A 25,038-nucleotide genomic window follows, 5' to 3' on the forward strand; every position below is an offset into this window, starting at 1 on the left:
CTGGAAGGGGCGGGTCTGGTGTGCCTTGGGAGATTATGGGAAGGCAGAGGGCCTGCAAAGGCACTTAGATGCTATCACCCATCATGACATGCTACGCTCCATAATCATTAGTGCCAGGTGTCTAGCAGCTTGGCCACTAGTGTCTCTGACCTATAGGTGGTGACAAAGAGGTGTGTGTTGTCTGGACAGTGGAACCTGCTGCCACCTGAATCTGTGCTTAGGGGTCTGACGCCACATTCCATGAAGTGGAAGAGTGCTTCTCGAAGCTGTTTCCATTTGCAAGTCTACTTAGGAGCTTTGCTTAGAAAATGAACATGGACATGAAGTCCTCACACCTCAGGGGTTCATCTTGGAGCTAGCCACTGTTCGGAGGCCTGTCGAGTGAGGCCTGTCGCTAACCTTAGTTCCCTTTGAAGTGAGCTGTGACTCTTCCTGGCCCAGTGTCCGAGGTGATATGATTTGTCAATGCTCCTTCCTCTTCACTCATTGGGAGCCCTTTCCCAAGCCTGGGGACTGATAATCCAGGGTGGATTGGCACAATAGCCTAAAAATGATTCTTGAGTGATCACATGCTGCTGTATTCCCCAGGGAATTTCTCACCCATGCTATGTTGAAGGATCCAGGAAATAAGTTTTAAGATTCCCCCATGACCACCTTGACTTCGATGTTTATTGGCTACTATTTTGGCCTGCAGAATCATGGAACAGAGAAGTACTGTTGCTTACCCAAACTCCTAGCTGTGGGGCACAAATCTTTCCGGGAAGGACTGGGCTCCTTGTAAGTGAGATTGAGGCAGGAGGACAGTGGGGGTAGCGGGTGGGGGCAGCGCAATTCGCCTCCCATTGACAGATTGTTCTGCAAAGCACATAGCTTCTCGTGGTGTCAGCTGCCAGGTTAACATCTTCTCTCTCCTTTCTCAACACCGGTGCCAACCCCAGGAACGTTCCAAGGTTTGGTTCTCAGTGTGACAGTAAGTGTTGTGTGTCTCACTTCCCCCTGCAACATTGTGTTCTTGGTATAGCGCCCCCTTGTCATTGTGTCACGTGGCAAATCATGTCTGACAGCGTCCATTCCTAAACCCAGTTTGATGTACTTGTGGCGTGTGATTCTGATCCACAGGCCCACAGCCCAGGTCATGCTCCTTCCTGTTTACTAACTCTGTTTACTGACGCTTTGGTGTAGGAACACTCCCGGCCTGAGTATGAAACCAAAGTAAGAGAGAAACTGTTGAAGGAGAGCGGCAAGTCGGTGGTTCAGAAGCTGGATGCGAATTCGCCTGAGGATGATGAGGTGAGAAGCTATGCTCATAGCTCTTTCTGGTCTTTGTTGGTAACTGTTGTGCTATGTGGAGACCTTAGTGGTGGGACACTGGCTGTGGAAAGGAGTGACTATGGCCAGGACGGAATGAGAACTTAATGTCTGCCATCATCCAGTATAGCTGGAGTCTGTGGGGAACAGGCTATCATGGTGACTAGATCCATGAAGGTCCTTGTGGAACTGTGTGGACAAAATAGGAGGGCACATTAGAGAATGCAGAACCCATCCCCAGACTGTCTCCTGTGGATGTATTACCTAAGTACCCCTTACCATACCAAGCCCTACACAGCTACTTACCCTCCCTGGATCCGGGTTCCCTACCAGCTAATGTCCTAGGTGCACTGAATTCACATTTAGTGAATAATCTACAAAGCTGGTAAAAATGGAATGTAAAGGAGAGCTCACGAAGGGAAGCTATATCTAAAGATTGTATCAGTGGCTAGAAGTCACACAGCCAATAATTAGCTACAACAGGAGTTCTAACCTTTGCCTCTGTGTTTAACCGTCACGGCACATTGTCCCCAGAATAAATGCAGAGGCAAAAGCTGTTTTTGCTCGAGTTATTCACATGGTGTTCCGTACATTTCATCCTACTGGGTGGGCCCGCAAGGAAGAATGCGATGTTCTTTGGGTTTAAGGAATTGCTGCCATTTGTAAATAGTCATGGTGCGTGAATGTGTGTGTATGTGCGTCCTCCTTGGCAGTACCTGTCTCTGAGTGCAGCCCTGCTTTTACATCAAGATTGTGTGTTTATGTCTTTCCTAAATCCAATTTCTGAAGAAAAAAAAGTCAACAAGAGTGAAAATCTGTTGTTTTTCAATGTGTCTTTTCTTCATCCTGGATATGAATTCAAATTTTATTATATTTTACATTCTTTAAGTTGCAACCATTCATGTTAACATGCAAATTTATGCAAATACCAAAACAGAAGAATGTGGTGTTTTTGAGCTCAGAATACTAGCAATTTTTTTTTTTTAAGAGAAAATAAGACTTAAATAGAAGGGGGTGGGGAGTCTGTGGTTTTTTGATTTTTTTGTTTTTTCTCCTCTAGACTAAGTCCAAGAACATCAGTTAGTCAGAGAAATAGTGAATTCGGTCTTAGAAAAGGCTAATGGTCACTGCCCTTCATCACAAAGCCTATAGTCTGTGTTCTGTCAGCCTCAACAACTCCACAAAACTTTTCTTCTCCACCCTAGAACAATATGCAATAGATAACTTTATATAAATCACATAGAACTTTTGTTGACCAGTGACTCATTTAATTTTTTAAGATACTTTGTTATTATTTTCAATCATAAATGTCTGGGTATGTGCAAGTGAGTGCAAGTTCCCGAAGAGGCCAGAGATGTCTGGTCCTCCCAGAGCCAGTGGTACAGGGGGTTGTGGACTGTCTGATGTGGGTGTTGGGAGACAAACCTGGTTCCTCTGGAAGAACAGGAAGTGCTCTTAACCATGGAGCCATCCTTCCAGCCCTGACTCATTTAATTTTAATTCCATAGACGGGAACACCAATGAGCTGGAATTCTGTAACGTGGGGCTGTGGTTCTAATATAAATATTGCTTGAATATATATGCATGATAGGTCAAATAACTTTCGGGAACTATGAATAATTAAAAAACATCTGAATGCATTATGAATGATGCATATGTTTATACTGTACCGCCCAGCATCTCTTTTCACTACCCTGTTGAGAATGCAAAGCTCAAAACATCTAATGGGCAGTGGCAGGAAATGAGTTTCCCAGTGAGCAGTGCAAGGAGATAAACATGGCCTGTGTTTGATTGTCAGGATCCTTCTCGTGTTCTTTCAGTTCCGGGAATACTGTAAATGCTTCTTCCTGTGCTATAAATCTAAGCATGGATGGGTGATAGTGATGATGGACATGTTCTGCATTGATAGCTGATGAGGCTCCCTTTCCTGGAGGAAGAAGCATGAGGCTCCCACTGCAGAACACGTTTCAGGCATCAAGGAGTATGAGACGGCAATGGAGGGCACCTGTTCTAGGCAGCCGACTGGAACTAAGTGCCAAAGTCTAGCTAAGCTTGGATGCACTGCTTCCACCCCAGGGGTCCATCTGCACACCCCTTCACTGTTACCCCAATGCTCTATCTTCTCTCCACACCTACCTTCCTACTGGTGATAAAAGCATTATCCTTTACTGAGGTTCACATTGACATGAGACACTCCCTAGGACCACACAGCTGATATGGGGGAGCAACTCACTGGTTCTGTTCAACCCCAGAGACTCACCAACTATTTTTTCCTCTTACAAATTTGAATACATCACATACATTTAAAATTGAGATTTAAGTCTCTTACTTTAAAAACCATCCAGGTTTGGTGTGTGCATGGCGACATATGCAGCACTGGGAGGCAGAGGCAGCAGGGTTAGGAGTTGGAGGTCACATTCTTTCAGTACTTAATGAGTTCGAGGTCAACTTGAGCTCTCTGAGACCTAGTTTCAAAATAGCAAAAATAGAATACACAGCCTAAAACTCACCCATATAGTTCAGTAGTTTTCAGTATCTTCATGGATTTATGCAGTTGTTCTGTACAATATATGTTCAAAGAAGTTTTATTGTTCTGACAAGAAGAATTTCTATACCCAGCTGGGGATGTGGCTCAGTGGCGAAATGTTTTCCCAAAATGCACAAGTTCCTGGGTTCATTCCCCAGCACTGCAAAGCAAAGCAAAGCAAAACATTTGTATACAACTTTTAAAAAACTATTCCTATACCCAGTTGCCAAGCTATGGAAAACCACTAATGTTCTTTCAGTGTCTTGAGATCTGTTGTTCTGGAGTTTTGTGCAAATTGGTTCACCTAATGTGGTATTTAGCTTCTCACTTGGGAAAATGGATACATGTCATAGCTTATGTCAGCATCTCACTGATTATTGCCAAGTAGTGTACCACGTTTGGAATTTGGTTTCTTTTATTTATCCATCAATTGATTGAGGACTGTTTGAGTGATCTTCATTTTTCCAATTATAAACAGTAATGCTATGAATATTTGTGTCTGATTCTTATTTACTTATGTGTTTATATTTCCGTGTGTGTGTGTGTGTGTGTGTGTGTGTGTGTGTGTGTGTGTGTGTGTAGTGTGTGAGTTTAAAAATAGGATTACTGGGTCATCTGTCAACCTCTGATAAGTGGTTATGCTATTTCTACATTAGAAACTTATCATGTGTGTTTTAACTTCATTCATCCTACTGATAGAAGTGACAGCTCGTTGATGCTTTAATTTGCATTTCTATAGTGAATAATGATGCCAAACATCTGATTCTGTGCTATTAGTTATTTCTATGTCTTCTTTCAAAAAATGTCTAGTTAAATCACATATTAAAAATTATGTGAATTGACTTTTCATTACAAAATAGAGTTTTTATATATCTGGGACACTAGTCTTATATCAGATAATATTTATAAGCATTTATTCTTATTTTACTGATGATAGCATTTAAATAACAAGTCCCCCATTTTTCCTTTGTCAATTGTACTCTTGTGTATGCAATTATTGCATCGTGCTCACTTCTAAACACATTTACTAAAATTGGAACAATACAATGATTAACATGGCCCTGCCGAAGGATGATACACAGGTCTATGATGCATTCCAAAGAAAGTTTGCCTAGCTCAATGGCATGAAGAATTTTATAGTTCCTTATATTTAAGGAACTATACCCTTATACTTAGTTTATGAACACTTGAGATAATTTTTGCATAATATGGAAAATCCAAATGAAGTCCTTACATGGGGATACTTTGTTGTCTATTAAAGGAGTATTTTACCTATGAATTATTTGACATTCTCCTAAAGTTAATCTACTATTAATGAGTGAATTTATATCTAGACAGCTCTTTTCCACTGATCTACACAGTGTTAGATAAAAATAGTGAGAACATAATTGTCTTGTGCTTGATCTTAGAAGAAAAATCATCTTTCATCATTAAGTATGTTATTGGTTATACCCATCCATTAAAAATATATAAAATTTACCCAACAACAATGAACATCATATCATGATGACACTCATTTGAAACAACATACTCTGTGCTATAATAAGGTAATAACTATGTACCCTTGTTGAGGAGGACCAGTATGGTGAGGCCCAGGGGTTAACACACTCCAAGTCAGAGCATGGGCTTACCAGTGCACTTTCATCTTTTGTCATTCAGGATAGCCCCTCTATGGGAGGGGGCCTTTTCTGCCCCTTTTGTCTTGTGGAGAAAATAGGCATTAGACTTCTGCCCTTCTGAGAATCGGTAATTTTCTTCACTGACAGTGCCACACTGATGTTGGTCATTAGCCCATCCTTAGAACTGGACTGTCCCCTATGTAATTTTTGCATTACTTTGGCTAGTCTTATAGGTGCTCTTGGTGATGTTTAAACAACTTGACATCAAAAAATGGCAATAATGATGATGTAAGGAATACTTATAGAATGTTCAATATGTTCAAGGCTATACACTAATATTCCATTTCAGTTTCAAACCCTATTGGTTCCCAATTCTGACATGAGAAATCAGATTCGGTAAGGGCAGTCATTTGCTCAAACTGATCTTCATGTGGTAAAACTACAGAGTTCTCTTAACTTGGAGCCTCTGGATCTTCCCTCTGTAGATCTTTACACACAGCTAAAGAGTCATGCTTGATGCTGCCCTCCCTCAGTGAAAGTCAGGGAGGACTATAGTCCTCTGAAAACCCGGTAAGAGACTGTGTGCTGCCTGGGTAGTGGCTCTGTCATAGATCCTAGCAGAGTGACACTATTTACCCAAAGCAGCAGGGGGTCAAATTTGCTCAGCATTCAGCAAGAGGGTCAGCAGATAGTAAAGGGAACTCAGGAAGATAAGCATAGATATTTGTGGTGTTAGGAATATGACGGGGTCTGGAACTGTTAATAGAAATGGTTGGTTTGTTTTCTAAGCAGATAGAATAACCTAGAAAACCCCATTGCCAGTATAATCTCTTTCGCTGTTCATATAAGGTGGCAGAGGAATAAATCGAAGCAAGACGCTAGATATGGATGGCAAGACTACAAAGCTGAGCTCAGTTTTGCTTGTCAACCCCCTGAGAGTTCATCCAAGCCCTTCTATTTCCAGCCCATGCATCCTTTCTACCATAAACTTTGTGTTATAGTATAGTCCCAAAGCAAGTTCATTCTGCATAGAGCAGTGGGAAAGACCATAACACAAGGAACTAATTATAAAGGTGTTAGAAGGAGTGATGCTGAGGCAGATAAGGGTCACTGAGGCAAAGAGAGATTAGCAACAGTGGGAGTAGCTGTGACTCAGCACAGGAAGGACAAAGGGGCCTTGATGCCATTGGAACTGGGAGTCATGACCAACCCATGGGAACTGGAACCCTGCAGGGAGAGCAGCCCCTCTGGAAGCACAACCTAAAGAGATAGAGTGCCGGAGAGAGAAAGAGATACCTTGAATATCCCCAGGCTCCACCATCCAGTTTCCCATCAGTATCTCCCACTGGCTCAATAGACTCAAAGGTCAGTCAATAAATCCCTGTGGGATGTATGGGTTTTAGAAACCAGTTCACTTCATCAGGGAGCAGAGGCAGGGGGTGGATCACAGAGAGTGGATCTGAGAGCATCTCACAGAGTACTGGCACTAAAGTCCAGTCAATACATGGTCTGTTTCTAAGCTCCAGACCATGCACACCCTGGCTTGGGTAAAGAGGTGAAAGATCACTGGAGATTAGAGTTCAGCATTTGGGGAAAATACAAGAATGCTCAGCACTGACATTATGAATGGATACATGAATAGTCAGTATTCTTAACAGCTCACTTCAGACCATCCCTAAGTCATTGAGCTGTTAGAAATAATTGTGTAAGTAACTGAGAGAGAAAAGAGGAGAGAGAGTGGGTGTAGGGTGGGGAGGACTTTAAAACAAAATCCTGTTTAACTAATTCTGAGGAGTTACCTCATGGAACTTGTTGTCACCCAAATATTTACTCAACATGGATGTAGGACCCATCCTCCTGTCCTGCCTGGCACTGTCTGTGATGTTCTAGGCCATGAATGTTTTATAGGGAACAGTGAAACTAAGCAGGGCTGGGCCAGGAGGAGCTGTGTGGATAGATGGGTGTTAATTTACTATTCTATGAACACCCCAGGGACAGTTATTTCTAAAGAAAGCTCATCAAAACTTAAGGCATTGAAACATTTACAACAGATGCCTCTGGCAGGTCCAACAAACACACATGTGGAATAAATTATGCAAAAGTGTACAGCCTTCCACCAAGGCTGGGACATCAGTACCCGGAAGCTGAGTGGCTGCCAGAGCTTGGGGGTTGGGGGATAAGGAGCAGGGTCGAGGCACTGTCTGGGTCTCTCTCTGTGGGCCAAGGTGGGTACGCATCCAGACTTCCATGCAGGATGTTGATAGCTTGTTCGAATGTTCTACAGCTCAAAGTTCCCCTGAGCCCTTTTCTGAAAATAACAACAATATGAAGGTCAAAAATAAGATAAGTTTTTAGTCTCTTGTTGGGGACTGAGAATCTTTCTTATCGGCAGAGATATATTTGGGAAGAGACTCACTTCACCAAGGATTTACATAGAGAAGATGGAGTTTGAAGCTGGATCTTCTTTGAGATCTTTTCATTTGCACCCAGCCTAATATTTTTCCTCATCTTTCAGATCTGAGTATCTGGTGGATCCTTTTCAGTACTAAGAGAGTTCTGAGTGATAGCCTTCATCTGTATGGGCTTATGCACTGTAGGATGATGGGCGCTTAACTTGAAGGTCGTTTGAAATAGGATTGGTACCCATGTGTCTCAGACCTATCCTTGAGCTCAGTGGATAAGCTCTGAAGTCTTATGACCCTAAGGCAATTATCTCCCTTCTCTTGTCATTCTTCATAGTTGATGAGGAGGACAAGGCAACAGTGTCACTACCAGGCTGACATGGAGCTTACAAAATACAACTGTTGCAGAAGGCTGCGTCCTGGAAATTTTATATACTACTCTTTCTTGTTTCTATTCATTTTTAACTAACTGATTTGATTCTGGCTCTTCTGGCTCCTGCTTTCTCATTCTGTGACTCTCCTCTGTCATCTCTCATCAGGTGTAGCTCACACTTCTCACCTCTGGCCCCATCTCCATGAAGAATTTCTAGCCAGAAGAAATGGCTACAGACACAGACACACATGCAGACAGACAGACAGACACACACACACACACACACACACACACACACACACACACAAAGCAGAAAAATAGATGGAACAAAGGAAACAACTGAGGGTGGTTGATCATGTTTGATTGCAGAAGGTGCCTTCCTAGGAGTAATAAAGGATCTGAGCTTGGAGTTGACTTCTTCACCTCTGTCACTCATTGGTGGTTTCCAGCCACAAGACCCCACCTAGTAAAAAGAGGGCTGGGAAGTGTAGTCTTTGGCTGGGAGCCTGCAAGCCACAGGGACTAGCCATCTAAGAGACGTTCTCTGCTTCAGCATGAAATGGTGAGGGGAATGGTGTATGGGCCAGGTAGTTGGCGAGACAGGTTCCATTTTGAAAAGGCAACTGGTGATTCTGACACCACTCTTGAGAATTTCTGTGGTGGAAATGAGAAAAAGAAGCAAGGGTCAGGGAAAGGAACGTGCTGTTATAAATCATTGAGTGAGGACAGCCACTCATCTGTGATGTCCCCACAGTTCTTGGCGGGCTCCTGTATGTTCCTGTCACTGAAGTTTGGGACTGACCCTTTTTGCACAGAGTTCAACACAATTTTACATGTTGCTATAGGCAAAGCTTTATTTTTATTGGTAAATTTGTTCTTTGACAATTTCATACATGTTTATATCGTACTTTAGTGACCCCCCTCCCTCGGTATCCCTCCTACCCATCAGCCCTGTCAGGCTCTCATCTTCCCCACAATTCTCTTCACCGTGTTCGTGCCTTTTGTTTTGTGTCCTATGGAGCTTACTAAAGCTATTCGTGTGACTGTGGGCTTGAAACCACCTGACAAAGCCTGAAGGAATCACCAGAGGCTGCACTCCTGCGTGCTGTGCCTCCCTTCTCCCAGAGTGTTGGTTGCCATAGTTCATCAGTGGAACCCTGCAGATATATCGGTGTGTGCCCCTGTCTGCAGTGTATAAGGGTCCCTCTTTACCCACAGCCATGCCAGCATGTGTTATAATTTGTATTCCGGCTGATGGCCATTCTGATTTGGGCAAGATGGAATTTTAAAAGTAGTTTTGATTTACATTTTCCTGGTGGCTTCAGATGTTGAATGCTTTTAAAAGTGTTTCCTAACCATTTGTATTTCTGCTTTGGAGAACTTGCTATTCAGTTCCACAGCCCATTTTTTAATTGGGTTGTTTGTTTTCTTGAAGTTTAGTTTTTTTTTTTTTTGAGTCCCGTGTATATTCTAGTTACTGTCTATCAGATGTATAGCTGGCAAATATTTATTCCCATCCTGTTGGCAGCCTTTTCACTCAATTAACAGTTTTCTCTGCTATCGAGAAGCATTTTTGTTTCACAAGACCCCCATATGTCGATTGCTGGTCCTAGTTTTTGTGCTTTCAGAGTCTTATGGAGTATCCTTACCTATGCCTGCATATGTGAGCATATTCCCTACTTTCTCCTCTAGCAATGTCAGGGTTCTTGGTCCTATAATTTGCTCTTTGATCCATCTGAAGTTGAGTTTTATAACGGATGAGAGGTGGAAATGTACTTCCTTTCTTCTGCATTCTATTTGTCTTCAGCTCTCTATTTGTCAAAAATGTTTTATTATTATTATTAAAGTGAAGCTGGAGTTGTGTGGAATTCTTTATATTTATAGCTAGGATTCTTTTCCTTTCCAATGATCCATGTGTCTGTTCTGTGGCATAATGGTACTATTTTTATAACTGTGGCTCTAGTATAACTTGAAATCAGGTCTGATGGTAACTCCCTCAGTAGATAGTTTCTGAGATTGCTTTGTCTAACTTTGTTTCTTTGTATTTCCAAATAAAATTTAAGGTGTTTTGTTTTGTTGGTGTGTGTGTGCGTGTGTGCGTGCGTGCGTGCGTGCGTGCGTGCGTGCCTGTGTGTATGAAGAATGTCTCTTGAGTCTTGCTTGGGAAGGCACTGGATTTGTAGATTACTTTTGGTGTGATGACTATTTTCACAATATTGAGTTTTCTGATCTGTGTTGCTCTTTCCACCTTCTCCTCTCTTCCTCAATTTTTTTCTTTGATGTCTTGACCTTTGTTGTAGATGTCTTTTATTTCCTTGGTTTTTAATTTTTTGTGACTACTGTGAATTTGTTATTTTCAGCATGATTGTCATTGGTATATAGAACGACTTCTGCTTTTTTATGTATTAATTTTGTACTTTGCCCAAAGTGTTTATCATCTCTAAAAGGTGTTTTTTGTTTGTGTTTTTTTTGTTGTTGTTGTTTTGTTTTGTTTTTGGTAGAGTCTTTAGAGTCTGTGATGTTTAGTGTCATAGCATCTGCAAAAAATAAAAAAGGATACTTTAAAGTCTTTTCCTATTTATAGAGTTTTTATTTTATTCTATTGTTTACTTCTCTAGATAAACTTCAAATACGGTATTGAATAGAAGTTGAGTGGACATGCTAGTCTCATGCCTCACCTTAATGATAATGCTTTGGACTTTTCTCCATTTAGTGTGATGTTGGCTGTAGGTTTATGATATATAGTCTTTGTTATGTTGGAATGTACCCCCCCATTTCTAGCCCTCTTCATGACTTTTATTATGAAAAAGTGTTACATTTTTCAAAAAGCCTTTTCTGTGTCTTTTGAGATGATTGTGTGATTTCTATATTTGGGTCCATTATATGATGAATTATATTTATTGATATAATTATTTATGTAACCCTAAAATGGAGCTAACTTGACTATGGCAAATAGTCTTTTCATTGTGCTCTTGAATTCTGTTTACAAGTATTTCAGTGAGAACGTCTACATTTATATTCATCAGGGAGATCAGCACTGTAATTTTCTTATTGTTGTTATATCCTTTTTAGTTTTATATCTATCAGAGTAATACATTTTTAAATTTATTTTATATATGTATGAGTGTTGCTGTGTGCCACATGCATACCTAGTACCTATGGAGGCCAGAAGAAAGTATCAGATCCCTGGACTGGAGTTCCAGATGATTTTAAGCCATCATGCGGCTGCTGGGAATCTACAGTAGGTCCTCTAGAACAGTGGTTCTCAACCTGAAGGTCAAAATCCCTTGGGGGTTGAATGGCTCTTTCAGAGGGATTGCCTAAGACCATTGGAAAACACTGATATTTACATTACAATTCTAATGTAATTACATTAGAATTACAGTAATAAAGTAGCAATGGAAACAGTGTGATGGTTGGGGCTCACTACAACATGAGGAACTCCACTAAAGGGTTGCAGCATTAGGAAGGTTGAGAACCTCTGCTCTAAAAGAATAGCCAGGACTCTAAATCACTGAGGCATCTGAGGGCCATCTCTCTGGCCTAACAGTTGGTTTCCTTCCTTTCTATTTTGTGGAATGATGTGGGTAATATTTGAAGACCTTGTAGAAGTCTGAAATGCATCTATCCTTTCCTGGGCTTTTGTTTGTTTGTTTTTGATAGAAGGAATTTTTATTCCTGTTTTGCTCTCATTGTTAGGGATATTTAACTTATTTATTGCATCCTGATTTAGTTTTTAATTTCAGTAGGTTAGTTGAATGTAAGTATTTAAGGTATATACATGCTTTTTAGTTTCATTGGCATCTGTAGTTCAGGTTTTATTGGCATCTGTAGTTGACTCTCCTTTTTTGTCTCTATTTGTGATCTCCATCATTAGAATACATTTGTCTTGGCCCTTCTGGCTTTAACAACTTCTGTCACATAGCAAGCTATTCTATGGGCCTGCCTTTGTGTGAGACTTGGCTCTACTCTCTTGCAGCTTTTACTATCTTTTCGTTATTCTGTGTCTTTAGTGTTTTAATTGTACTATGTCATGGGGAATTTCTTTTGGGGTCTTGTTCATGCATATATGTTCATCTCTTTCTCAAGATTTAGGGAATTATTTTAATGAGTTTTATTGAAAACATTTCCTATTCCTTTGACCAAGAGTCTTTCTCTTGTGCCCACAATTTGTGTGTTTGATTTTTCTCATGGTGTTCCAAATATCCTGCTCATGTGTCCTTTGTTTTTCAGGTTGTCATTTTGTGTGTGTGTGTGTGTGTGTGTGTGTGTGTGTGCATGATCCATGTTCCACTATCTTATCTTTAAGCCCCAATATGATATTCTGTCTATTTCATGATCCATAAGATTGTCCATGGAACTTTTCATTTGACTAGGTGGACTTTTAATTTCTGTCTTCATTTAACTTTAGAGTTTCTTCAATATTTCTACCTCTTTATTAAATTCTATTTTTGTATCTTGAATTGTATTCCTTATTCCATTCAGTTGTTTGTGGTTTGGGGGAGTTAGTCATTTTATACCTATAATTGTTCCTTTGAAATCTGTGTCTTGAAATTTCATCTAAGTTGTTTTGTTTGGGAATCAACTATAGGATTGATGGTTTCTTTTTGTGGGGAGGGAGACAAATTGTCTTGATTTTTCATATAGCTTGGGAGTTTTGCTGTTTCGAACTATATGATCTGGGATTCTCTTTTTGTATTTTTCTTTTCTGTTTTTTTTTTTTTTTTACTTAATATTTTTTTCTTATTTTACATATCGATCCCAGTTCCCTCTCCCTCCTATCCTTCCATGCCCCCCACAGAGTGCCCATCCCATCCCCCATCAATTCCCCAGGGAGAGTGAGACCTTCCATGAGGGATCATCAAGGTCTGTCAAGTCATTCGGGCCTAGGCCCTACCCCACATCTCTAAGCTAAGGGAGTATTCCTCCATGGGGAATGGGCTCCTGAAGTCCTTTCCTGCACTAGGGATACATCTTTGACATTCCATTGTCAGAGGTACCATATACTTCCCAGGCCTCCTAACTGAGACCCACATTCAGGGGGTCTGGGTCGGTCTTATGCTGGTTTTCCAGCTTCCCCTTGTTCAGGTCAGCTGTCTCTGTGGGTTTCTCCAGCCTGGTCTTGACCCCTTTGCTCATCACTTCTCCCTCTCTGCAACTGGATTCCAGGAGTTCGGCTCAGTGTTTAGCTGTGGGTGTCTGCTTCTGCTTCCATCAGCTACTGGACGAGGGCTCTAGGCTGGCATATAAGGTAGTCCTCAATCTCATTATTGGGGAACAGCATTTAAGATAGCCTCTCCACCATTGCTTATATTGTTAGTTGGGGTCATCCTTGTAGATCTCTGGACATTTCCCTAGTGTCAGATTTCTCTTTAAACCTATAATGGTTCCCTCTATTATGATATTTCTTTTCTTGCTCTCCTCAATTCTTCCTCCTCAATCTTCCTGCTCCCTCCCTCCCTGTTTTCCTCTCCCCTCCTCTTCTCCCTTCTCTTTTTCATAACTCCCTCTCTCCTCCCCTCATGCTCCCAGTTTGCTCAGGAGATCTTGTCCCTTTCCCCTTCTGTGAGGGACCATGTATGTTTCTCTTAGGGTCTTCCTTGTTTCCTAGCTTCTCTGGCCATGTGGATTGTAGGCTGGTGATCCTTTGCTCTATGTCTAAAAATCTATATATGAGTGAGTACATATCATGTTTGTCCTTTTTGTGACTGTGTTACCTCATTCAGGATGGTTTCTTCTAGTTCCATCCATTAGTCTGAGTGTTTCAAGATTCCATTGTTTTGTTCACCCCCCCCCCAATGAGTAAGACTCCATTGTGTAAATGTACCACATTTTCTCCATCCATTTTTCAGCTGAGGGGCTCCCAGGTTCTGACTATTACAAATAATGCTGCTATGAACATAGTTGAACAGATGTCCTTATTGTATAATTGTGCATCGTTTGTGTATATGCCTGAGAGTGGAATTGCTGGATCTTATGGTAGACTGATTCCCATTTTCCTGAGGAACTGCCATACTGATTTCCCAAAGTTGTTGATCCTGCCTATCCATGAACATGGTAGATCTTTCCATTTTCTGGTATCTTCTTTAATTTCTTTCTTGAGATTTTTAAGTTAGCTTATTGGTTGTGTCTTTTAATATGTGTTTTCAGTCTACCTGAGTAGAAGCTGGAGGTGGACAGTAGGCTGGCAAGATGTAAGGGGACTTGAGCTGGTTGAGTTAGGTAAAGGTTGAGGGTCTGCTAGGCAGTGTCTGTGGTAAGAGATTAGTTAGAGAGGGCACCCAGGGCTAAGGAGGGGTTGCAGGCAGTGGTGAGAGAGAGAGAGAGCTTCTGGGTAAGGTTGCATGTGATGGATAAACTGGAAGGGAGCTAGCTCTCATGGTGGGAGATGGCTGTAGATGTTCAGAGTACATGATTCTGACTTTCTGTGTTGCTCTGGGAGGGACACTTATGGTGGTTAGATTGAAGGAGGCTCCAGGAACAGGGGAGGGGTCATAGGTGGTTGGCATGGGGTGAAGTAACCATGCCAAACTGGGCCACATGTCATAGGTAGGTTTTGCATGAGCTAATTGAAATTGCTCTTTGTAACTGTTTCTTATAACAGCACAAATAATACACAAGACTATTTTTCTCTAGAAAAATTTTAGCAACTACAATAAAGCAAAATTAACCCTAGATGTTATATCCTCTTAATATTTGTCACCTAGAAGTAACTATAATTATCTTTATAGATTTAACCTTTCCAGATGTTTTCTTATTCATTTTTCTAATTGAATTTATATTTGCTTTGGCAATAAAGCACACATGTGTGTATGCATACACATACAGACATGTGAGAAAATCTTGGATAAATGATTCCATCAAACTACAGTCCCTAAACTATATTCCAGTGCACCCTGTTGTGTATGGTGACTTCCCAGAAATGACAGTAATCTTTAATCATCTTTGAGAGGGGCATAATACTTTACAGATACCACACAACTGTACTCAATTGCATCAACATTAGATAGTACCATATGTCTTATGTCTCAATGTGATTGTATTTTAGTAAAGCCATGTGTTCAGTAGTCACAGTGTAAGACCTGCACAAGCTCCATATAGACCCAGAAGCATAGGCTGTATCCATTGATTTCAAGGTTGGGGAACTCAGGAAATATCCAACAGGTACACACATGCTAGAAGTCAAATTTTAAGGATGAAATGAAATAGTACTTATTTCTATTTATGTATATTTTCTCCAGTGACCATTAAGTTGTCAGGACATAAATACTTACGAAGTTGATTGCTACTTAACTGCTTAATAAATTCAACAGCTAAGCACTTCTTTTAACCTAGAGGTAATGCATAAAAGTCATGGAGACATTATGGGCATGATGAACTGAGAAAGTTTGGGAATAGCTACACAAAGAACTTTCTATGTTTAACAGAGATTTAAGAGTAAAGCACACAGCCAAGAGCAGAAAAGCACACAAATATAAACACTGAATTTCAAAGCCATGGGGATTTATTTGGAGGTGACAGTAGTCTGTAGTGAACTGTGAGGTAGGAAAATGCTACCTGACCCTGGGGCCTCTGACTGACTTGTCTCTTAGGTCTTCAAGTAGATATGCCTTAGTTCTGTCTCTTGCTGTCTTTAATGTTTTAATGCTCCCTCTATGCATGTGTGTATGTGTGTGTGTGCACGCTCACGTGTGCATGGATGTGCTTGTGTATGTGTTGTGTGCATGCTTGAGTGTGTGTGTGTGTGTGTGTGTGTGTGTGTGTGTGTGTGTAAAGGCACTGAGGGGTTCTGGCCATGGACCTCCTTTTAAATCCTTAAAACATTGCTCCACTTACAATCTACAGGGTAGCTTGGGTTTCATGGAGAAGGATGCCAGCAAAGTGTAGAGTGTGTCCATAAACATCCCCCTGCAAAGGGGCATGTAAATTATTCATTCCAAGCAGAGACTTCTCGGGTGGCCCAGGCCATCAGGACTGAGACTCTGGCCCTCTTCAGCTGACAGCCCATTCTCAGCTTCAGAGGTTCTGGCTAAAATAAGACCTTCTCTGCTCATTGTATACATTTCTGCTGGGTTGTGTCTAAATTAAGAAGTTACAAATAAGGACAGCTCCAAGGCCTGGGCTATGAGGAGAAGGTAGAGAGAGATGGGAAGTTCATGAAATGAGAGAACAGTTGGAGAGATGCTGTGGATAAATATACCCTCTGAGCTGAGACAAGGCACACTCAGGATGGTACTTGAGAGTAGACGCTCACAGCTTCTCAGAAAAGACAAAGCCAAATATGCTCCATTACAGGGAATGCTGGAGCAGGGTAGCGGGTAACAGAGGCCAGCTCATACCACTAGGATGTGTGATGTTAGCCACTATTGACTTGCAGTTTGGACTTTTCTTGTTTCAGTTCAAATGATTTTTCCATATACGGCCTGGAGCACATAAATTAAATTTGTCTTTTGCCGTTAGGGCCAAGATCATTATTTCATTCCCTCAGAATTCACTGGAAACACAAGCCCTTCAAGTTCTCTTGTTCTCCCTTCCTCAATGTGCCAAAAGTTCAACAGTGCTGGTTGAGAGGTCCCTTCTAGAGCCAAAAGGTGTTGTAGGTCTGGTTCCTTAGAACTGGCGGTCAGAAGAGGCTCTCTGAGAAAACATGTGGGGTGACCCTTTCACAGTCAGGAAGGCAGAGACTTCAAAACCAAGCCCCTGACAGCCATTGCCCACACTAGAGAAGGTTGTGAGAGCCTTCTCTCCACCCAGCACAAAGGCTTGCCCAGGCTTGCTCCAGCTGTTGAGAAGGCATGTGAAAGCCGCTCAAAGCTTTCACAGTGCCATCATGGAGTGGCTTCCTGTTGACTCTGGCCTTCCTTTCACTTCCATGAAGAATAAAGATCTAGGGAAAGCTGAGCAGTAGTCATATATGCCTTTAATCCCAACACTGGGAAGGCAGAGACAGGGGGATCTCTGTGAGTTCCAGGCCAGCCTGGTCTACAAAGGGAGTTCCAGGATAGCCAGGGCTACAAACTCAGAGAGACCCTCTCTTGAAAAAGGAAAGAAAGAAGGAAGAGAGGGAAGGAGGGAGAGAGGAAGAGAAGAAAGAAGGAAAGAAGACCTAGGAAAAAATAGGAAATGTCTCCACTTTGGTTTTGAATCTTCCTGATTCAGGAAGGTTCTGAGCCTGTGATTTAAGTGCATGGTTTCCTTGAAGATAAAAAACCCTAGTAGGTGGGTAAGGCGATGAGAGAATGATGGTTAGGTAGCCAGCAAAAGGAACCTAATAAACTAGGCTACCACTGTGGGCAACTGGAACCTGGCTTCACTGGCAATTCATGCCCTCTAGAGCTGTACTGATCAATGATGAGTGTCCATGTCTATTACCCTTGGAATAATGAAATAACTTAGACTTAGGGTTGTCTATAATCAACAGAAATCACTGGGGCTGCCAAGTCCCAGGTCAAACTGCCAGCAGACATGGTGCCTGAAGGTCAGCTTTCTGCTTCTAATATTACCTTTTTCTCACATGATGGAAGACAGAGGGTAAAGAGGCACCAAATACTACCTTCACTCTCATTTATGGGGTACTAATATATTCCTAAAGGTTGTGTCCTAACAAATTGATGACTTCTAGAAGGACTTACCTCTTTCTACTGCAACCTTGGGGCTAAGGTTCCAGTGTATATTTTTGAAGGGAGGGAGGGAAGGAAAAGTGAGAGAGGGGAGAGAGGGGGGGAGGGCTAGATGGAAGGTAGGAGAGGGACACACACACACACACACACAGAGAGAGAGAGAGAGAGAGAGAGAGAGAGAGAGAGAATAAAATGGGGAAAAGGATGGAGAATATTTTGCATTACCAGTGCCTTGAGCATAATACAGGTAGAGAAGTCTCAAGGCACCAAAGACTCTCAAACAGACAGCTGAGTGTATGTCTAGCTGTTGACAATTGGATTCCCAATTGTAAGGGCAGACACCCATAAATTGGGACTGATAATGATAGTATTAGTGTACCCAACTCCTAAGGTACATGAGCCAAACTTTAGTGAGATCAGAAACTTGAAAATTGATTTTAAAAATATTTTATTAATTCTTTGAGAATTCCATACAATTTATTTGATCACATTCATCCCCTCTTCTAACTCCTCCCAGATCCACCCCTGCCCACTCAGCTTTGTATACTCTTTAAAAAAAAACACACACACACAACAGAACCTGAAGTCCAATTTGTGTTGTTCATATACCCTTGGGTGTAGTGCTATGCAATGGAACAGGAGCATGGTGAGCTTACCAGGAGTCACACCTTTAAATAAAACTGACTCTCCTTCTTTCATTAGTTATAAATTTCTGATAGCTCCTCGGAATAGTAGTAGTGGGTTCTCCCTTGTAGCCTATGATCTGTCTAGCCATGATATGGGTTATACTGTGTGGAGCAGGTATTAAACCCAGTCAGACAGTGATTGTTTACTCACATAACAGTCATGTCACTGTTCCCCTAGGGGGCATATCTTGCCAGGACAGTTATTATTGTAGTTCACAGCTGGGTAGTATTGATAATTATTTTTCTCCTCTGGTAGTGTATGGAGGACCTTCTAGTCCTATGAAAGCTAGCCAGTAGGGATGAAGCTTTTATGTCTGCACCAGCTTAGTTTCTTCATGTTCTGTAGCTCAAGTATGTTATATATTCAGCAACAAGGTCTGACTACCTAGTTCTGGAAGAAACAGAAATGACCTGTAATATTTGGGGGTCTATGAAGTCTTACCAGACCCAACTGTTAAATATCTATTCCTCAACAATCTGTCAACTCTCTACTCAATCCATGACCCATTGTGTCTTTGACTAACAATTCCATAATCAGACTGATGTATTGACTAGAATTTTTTTCCAGCACTCAGCTTGTTATGTTTGTGGGTCTATTGAACCTTACTAGCCAACAACTTGAAATGAAGAAACCCATTTCTGGCACTAAGCTTTTTTTATTTATTATTGAGTGGTAGTTAGAAGGACATTTTCTACAGTAGTAGATGTCCATATGACTTACTCAAAATGTCTGTAATGACAGTTATCCTTTTTTATATTCCCTCCCATGCCCTACATTTCCAGTCCTCCATCCTGTTTAACTTTTCCCATTCCATTATTTAAGACGTTGTCAGAAGAGCTGCCAAGTTGAACAAGGATGGTGTTCTTGTTTGCTTTCTATTGCTGTGTTGATCACCTTGACCAAAACAACTTGGGGGAAGAGAGGGTTTATTTGGCTTATTATATGTTTAGGTCACAATCCATCATTGATTGAAGTTAAGCAGGAACTGAAACAGAAACCATAAGGAATGGTGCTTACTGCCTCATAGGTTCATCTGCATAAGGATGGTGCTTCCCACAGTAGGCTTGCTCATCTCACTCAATGTTAAATTACCTCACAGACATAGCCACAGGCCAATCTGATTTGCCCACTTGTGGCGTACTCTAGGCTGTTAGGTTGACAGCTGAGGCCATCTAGGAAATTCCATTCCCTCTCAGCTTGACACAAAAACACATCCCTTTATGCCACAACCTTTAATTTCTTATCTCCAAAATCAATGTTGATATAATAATACAAATACAAATAAAACACAATACACTTTAAAAGTCCCACAGTCTTTAAAATATCGCAACACTTTATAAATTCCGTGTGTTGTTCTTCTGATACAACTATTGCCTATGAAACACAAACACGAGACTCAGCGCCCATGTGGAGTTTATTGGTAAAGGGGAGAGAAAGGGGAGTAGTTGGTGGCCAACCAAAAGCAGGGGAGAGAGATAGAGGAGAGAGAGAGAAAGAGCAAGAGAGAGAGAAAGAAAAAGGAGCAAGAGAGAGAAAGAAGGAGCAAGAGAGAGGCAAACTTGGTGTGCTTGCTTTAAAGGGGAAACTTGCGCATGACGTAGATAAGACATGGCCATGAGCATCCTGCCCATCATCGGGGGTGGGGGCAGCAGACTGCTGGTTCCCAACACCATGTCTATTCTAAAATTCAAAGTCTCCTCACTGTGGACTCCTGTGAAATAAAAGAAATCAAGTATCAAGTTATATATTTTCTTGTTCTAAGAGGTAAGAATCTGGGCATAGTTATAATCAGATCAAAACAAAATCAACATTCAGTACTGTAAATCCATGCTCTATAGTTCAATGTCTGTCACCTGGGATGGACTCACTCATCATCTTCTAGAATCCAAAAGACTTGGGCAGCCCCACTTCTCTAGCTCTGCTCTCTGTAGCACACACAACATGTCTCAGGATCATGCTGGCTCCACACCTGCTACTGTCCTTAGCACACATCCCGTAGTCCTGGTACCCCCAGTCCTCTGGGGTTTCCATTGCATCGGAGGCTGCACCTTCACCAATGGCCTCTTCTGTTCTCACTTCAATAACTTGACCCTGGCACATGGTACCAAGCCTCATCCACTCTCTGTGACCTCCTTAATTTTCTATCTCTATTAACTTCAAAACTTCTACCACCTGGTGACTCGTACACATTGCTAAGTTTGACTTCCAACTTGAGAGGCAGCTTGGTTCTCTTGGACCACAGCTTTTTTGTGCTGACTGTGAGACATACTTTCCACAAAGTGATGTCAATATGTTGTTAATCACAGCTGATTCTTCAGTCCCAGTTGATCAGCATCCATTGTTTCAGTAAAGCAAAGAAGGTTCACTTCAGTAGTGCTGGTCTCTTCCTTAATCTCAGCTGATTATTTAGCCCCAGCTGACCGGAAACCAAATTCTTAGTCCAAAATAGGACATGAATGGCCTGAACAGAATCTTTGCTTCCCTCTGAAACTTCACAAGCCAGGCCTCCATTGTCTGCATTTCTCTCAGGGTTTCTATATTCCAAGCTTCCACAACAATAGCTCATTAATCTCTGGGCATTCAAAGGATTTTCCAGCCTGAAGTTCCAAACGCTTACAGTATCCTTCAGCAAAACATGATCAAGTCCACAACAACACCTGACGTTACAATTTCTGTTGTGGTTTACTTTTCTGTTGTGTGATAATTCTGACCAAATTCATTTCCATGAGGAAAGTGGTTATTTGGCTTAAGCTTCTAGCTCACAGTCAGTGGAAGGAAGGAAGGAAGGAAAGAAGGAAAGAAGGAAGGGGAGAAGGAAGGAAGGAAAGTAGGAAAATCAAGACAGAAACTCAAGCTGAAAATGAAGCGCACACTATGGAGGGATGCTGCTTACTTGCTCACTCACAGGTTCATGCTTAGCTTGCTTTTGTATACAGCTCAGACCCACCTGCCACTCACAATGGGCTGGGCCATCTACCATCAATCTTCACTTAAGACAGTTCCTCATAAACATGGCCACAGGCCCATCTGATCTGGGCAGCCCTCAATTGAGACTCCCTCAGATGACTCTAGGCTGTGTCAAATTGGCAGTTAAAGCTGATAAGGTAAGATGGCAAAGCCATCTGAGTTATGGCAAAAATGGGGACTGAGAAAGAATGATATTATTGAGGGCAGACCAGGGCCATCCCAGTTATCTGGAACTGAGGCAGAAATAGCCATTGGAGGACGGAACCACAGGGAAGAGTAATGCATTGAGTATGTCCAGGGGATATGGAAGAGCTATAGATAACATGTGAAGCATGGAGAGACTAGTGATGCTTTTGTGTATTCTTCCAGCCTTTTATCAGTATTGTCCCATTGGATGAATCTAACTAGTGGGAGTCAGTTTGGAAGGGGGAGCAGAGATAACTTTCTGAAATTATGTATTAGAGGGAAGACGTAGCATACTAGAGAACTGATACTGATCATAACCCTTCACATGATGCAAGACTGGGCTTCTACTCAAGTCTTTTGCTCTTTATATGTATCATGAATTGAGCTCATATTCACCAAAGCAGATGCTGGGAATTCCTGTGAAATTAGGGTGAAATGTATTTTGACAAGTGATGAAAGATAGAATAGGAAACATACTCTTTATCTTACTACCTACTGTGTATCCCAAGGGCTCTCCCTAGTACCTCGTCACTTTTCTGGAGCAGAAGGACCTTGGGTTCTACAATTTGCGATTTGGTTTATGTTCTTTAATTGTCACCCCTTATACGGCCTTCCAGGGTCAGAAGTTTGGGTTTTGCAGTTTCAATGAGATGAGAGTCTATTTTGAAGAATAAAAGGTTTTGGTAGCTATAATACACTTGTGTTTTTTTTCTTTCTCTGAAGTTATTGCCATTTAGACGTACTGTGATTTCTGTGGGTCAAAATACCAATGGTATTAAAAATAACAGTCTGAATGCCAACCATAGGTTCTCCCTGTCCCATCTCTGAGATTTCAAAGCAGTCAGTGGGTTCCATATTTATTCTTCTAATCTTCTTGGTTTCTTAGTTGAGACAAACAAGAGAGAAAATTGATACAAGACCCACAAGAAATCTAAGGGCAGTCTCTAGTTCCTGGATTACTTATGGGAGTTAAGAGCCAAGGAATTAACTTATTCTATACCCAAGAATGCATGACCTATATATTTTCTTTGAACATTCAATGTTAGATAAATAGATATGCTTCATAGTTCTGGGTTTCTATCTGTTATGAGATATTGCAATTCAAAGCAATTTATATCTATATTGAAAGGTGAAATATATATTAGAAAGGGCATCAGTAGAGGTACCAACTCTGGAAGCTGAAGTAGGTTTATTCTTGGGGGAAGTTAGTAGAGGATTTTAAGCTAGTTACATGTGTTCTATAGTCTTTAAATTTGAGGGACTAGATGGAACAGGATGATACAGAGAAGTATACCATCTTATGTTTAACTCTGCTTCTGCACCTATAATAACTTTAACTAAAGCCCCCTTGACAGATGAGGTCCCAAATCAACTTTGTGGCCTTCCTTGTCTCTATTATCTTGGCTTTCAACTGAAATTGCTACAATATGGTTAGGAAACAGTCCCTGAAATGCAATTCCATATCCTTTGGGTGAATCTGTGTGCTTCATTTTCCTGTGACAAGTAAATATTGACTAGTAGGAGATGAGGGAAGGCTATCCTAGCCTTTGAATTATTGAGGACTCTGGAAAATTTTCCTGTATTCTTCATGTCTGTTGTTTCCCTTTGACAGCAACTCTCTGAAGAAGTCTGAAGAAAGTTCTGCTTCTGCAAAGGGCCTAGGCTTTGCCATCCAAGGTCAATTCCTCATCCATAGTGTTGGAGCTATTGCCATGTCTGTCATTTTCTGAAACATGACTTTATGATGGTCTTGTTGGGGGAGGGGGAGTCTGTGAACCTGTATTGATTTCCATGGCATTTTTGGAGCATTTATGTGAATGTGATAGAACATAATGTTACTATTTACCTAGTCCAAGAAATCTTGTTCATCAATGGCCTAGAGTTTGGCCACTTCTTGTCTGTTGGATCCAGTTGCATGACCCATAGGATATCCAGACACGGTGATGCTAAGTTGGCTGTAGTGATATGACATCAAATTTATTTTTATTATAGTGTTGTATGGTCTACCAGCCAACTTACATAAATTTTATCCAGCATTTGGGCATCTGTATTGAGTTTTGAGAGCCTGTGGCAGGAAGTTTGCCCTGGAAATGTACTCAAATGAATATTTGCACTCCTTAGCATGAAATGACTCCCATCCAAGAATCTTAGTGAGCTTGTATATAAACATGAATGAATTAATCCTCCCAACACCACTTTCTGCTTTCGCCAGCTGGATCATCCTAAGGGAAGTGACCAGCCCAGAGGCCTATGATGAGTCATCAAGAGTGTGCTTATGACTGGAGAGCCTGAACTCCAGCTTGGATGGATTGAAGCCACTCTGGACCCACCCATCTCCAGTGGATGAGCATAGGGTCAGCAGTGAACACAGTAACTCTGGGGAACTTGTCACCTTGACTATGGCCACCTTTAATTCTATGGGACTCAATAACTCATTTTTGGAACATTAAAAAAAACCTGTGTTAACTGTAGAAAAAAATCTAAAAGAGAAGTAAAATATAAAGAAAAAATAGTAACTATTCTATTATTTCATGCCATAGAAAAACTACTATAAAACCCATTTTAATTCATTTTGATACATTGTTAAAAAACCATATTATAGACATGATTTTTCTATAGTATTATTTATTTTGTCTTTGAACACAAGGACATTTCAATCTTACTAAGTACCACTTATGTGCCTCATAATTTTAATATGGATATATTCTAGTCCTTGGCACTTATCCAATGATTGAACACCCAATGGGCATACCAGCATTTTTCAGAGGGCTATTTTGGTATGATAGATATCTGATATGTCAACGTCATTTCCAATAATGTGTTCTTGATTGCACATGTTTTTGTGATTGGGGTGAAGGAACTACATAGGCATATAGCTCATAAGTAGAGGCAGCTTTGATGTAATTGCTTCTTTTCTTATTGTTCAATTATGAATGGTGATTGAGGTATGGGGGCCACTTTATTCATGTCCTAGAATTGTTCTGTGGACCCAGGTGCCCTTCTAGGAAAGCAAGGGGCCTTTGCTATCCTTGCCTATGTGGTGGAGAGAACATGGTTTCTGGCCAAAGGTGAATCATTCACATAGGCACTGGGGTCCAGCCCTGGCCAAGGAACCATTTATCTCACCATGGGAATGGGTGGGTCACTTGTATCAAATCTTAAGTCTTTCCACATCTTCTGACCCCACCACTAATATGGAAAAATTATTCTGGGGGCAATGGATGGATCATGAGTGCTTCTCTATTGACATGAATTAATCAGTTGGATGGAGGCCAGGTTTTGGTAGGGGAATCCATGGGACACATTGTAAACTGTGGTTTTCGCTTCAAGGAAATGTGTCCCGGTTGGT

At 41.3% G+C, this 25,038-nt stretch overlaps 1 protein-coding gene and 1 non-coding gene across 2 annotated transcripts in view; both read left to right on the forward strand.

Moving 5' to 3' along the window:
- The window catches only part of Ano2 (anoctamin 2), a gene marked incomplete at its 5' end in the record, with an annotated part of 300,185 nt that overhangs the window by 162,651 nt on the left and 112,496 nt on the right, over window positions 1-25,038 (forward strand). Inside the window, one exon of the mRNA XM_051173071.1 lies at window positions 1,183-1,290. Within this exon, the coding sequence (XP_051029028.1) occupies window positions 1,183-1,290 (108 nt within the window). The remainder of the gene's footprint in view (window positions 1-1,182; window positions 1,291-25,038) is intronic.
- On the forward strand, window positions 4,840-4,941 carry LOC127213062 (U6 spliceosomal RNA). Its single transcript, XR_007833611.1, has one exon. It is a non-coding gene; the product is annotated as a U6 spliceosomal RNA (small nuclear RNA).

This window comes from Phodopus roborovskii, unplaced genomic scaffold (assembly GCF_943737965.1).
Source record: "Phodopus roborovskii unplaced genomic scaffold, PHOROB, whole genome shotgun sequence".
Lineage (NCBI taxonomy): Eukaryota > Metazoa > Chordata > Mammalia > Rodentia > Cricetidae > Phodopus > Phodopus roborovskii.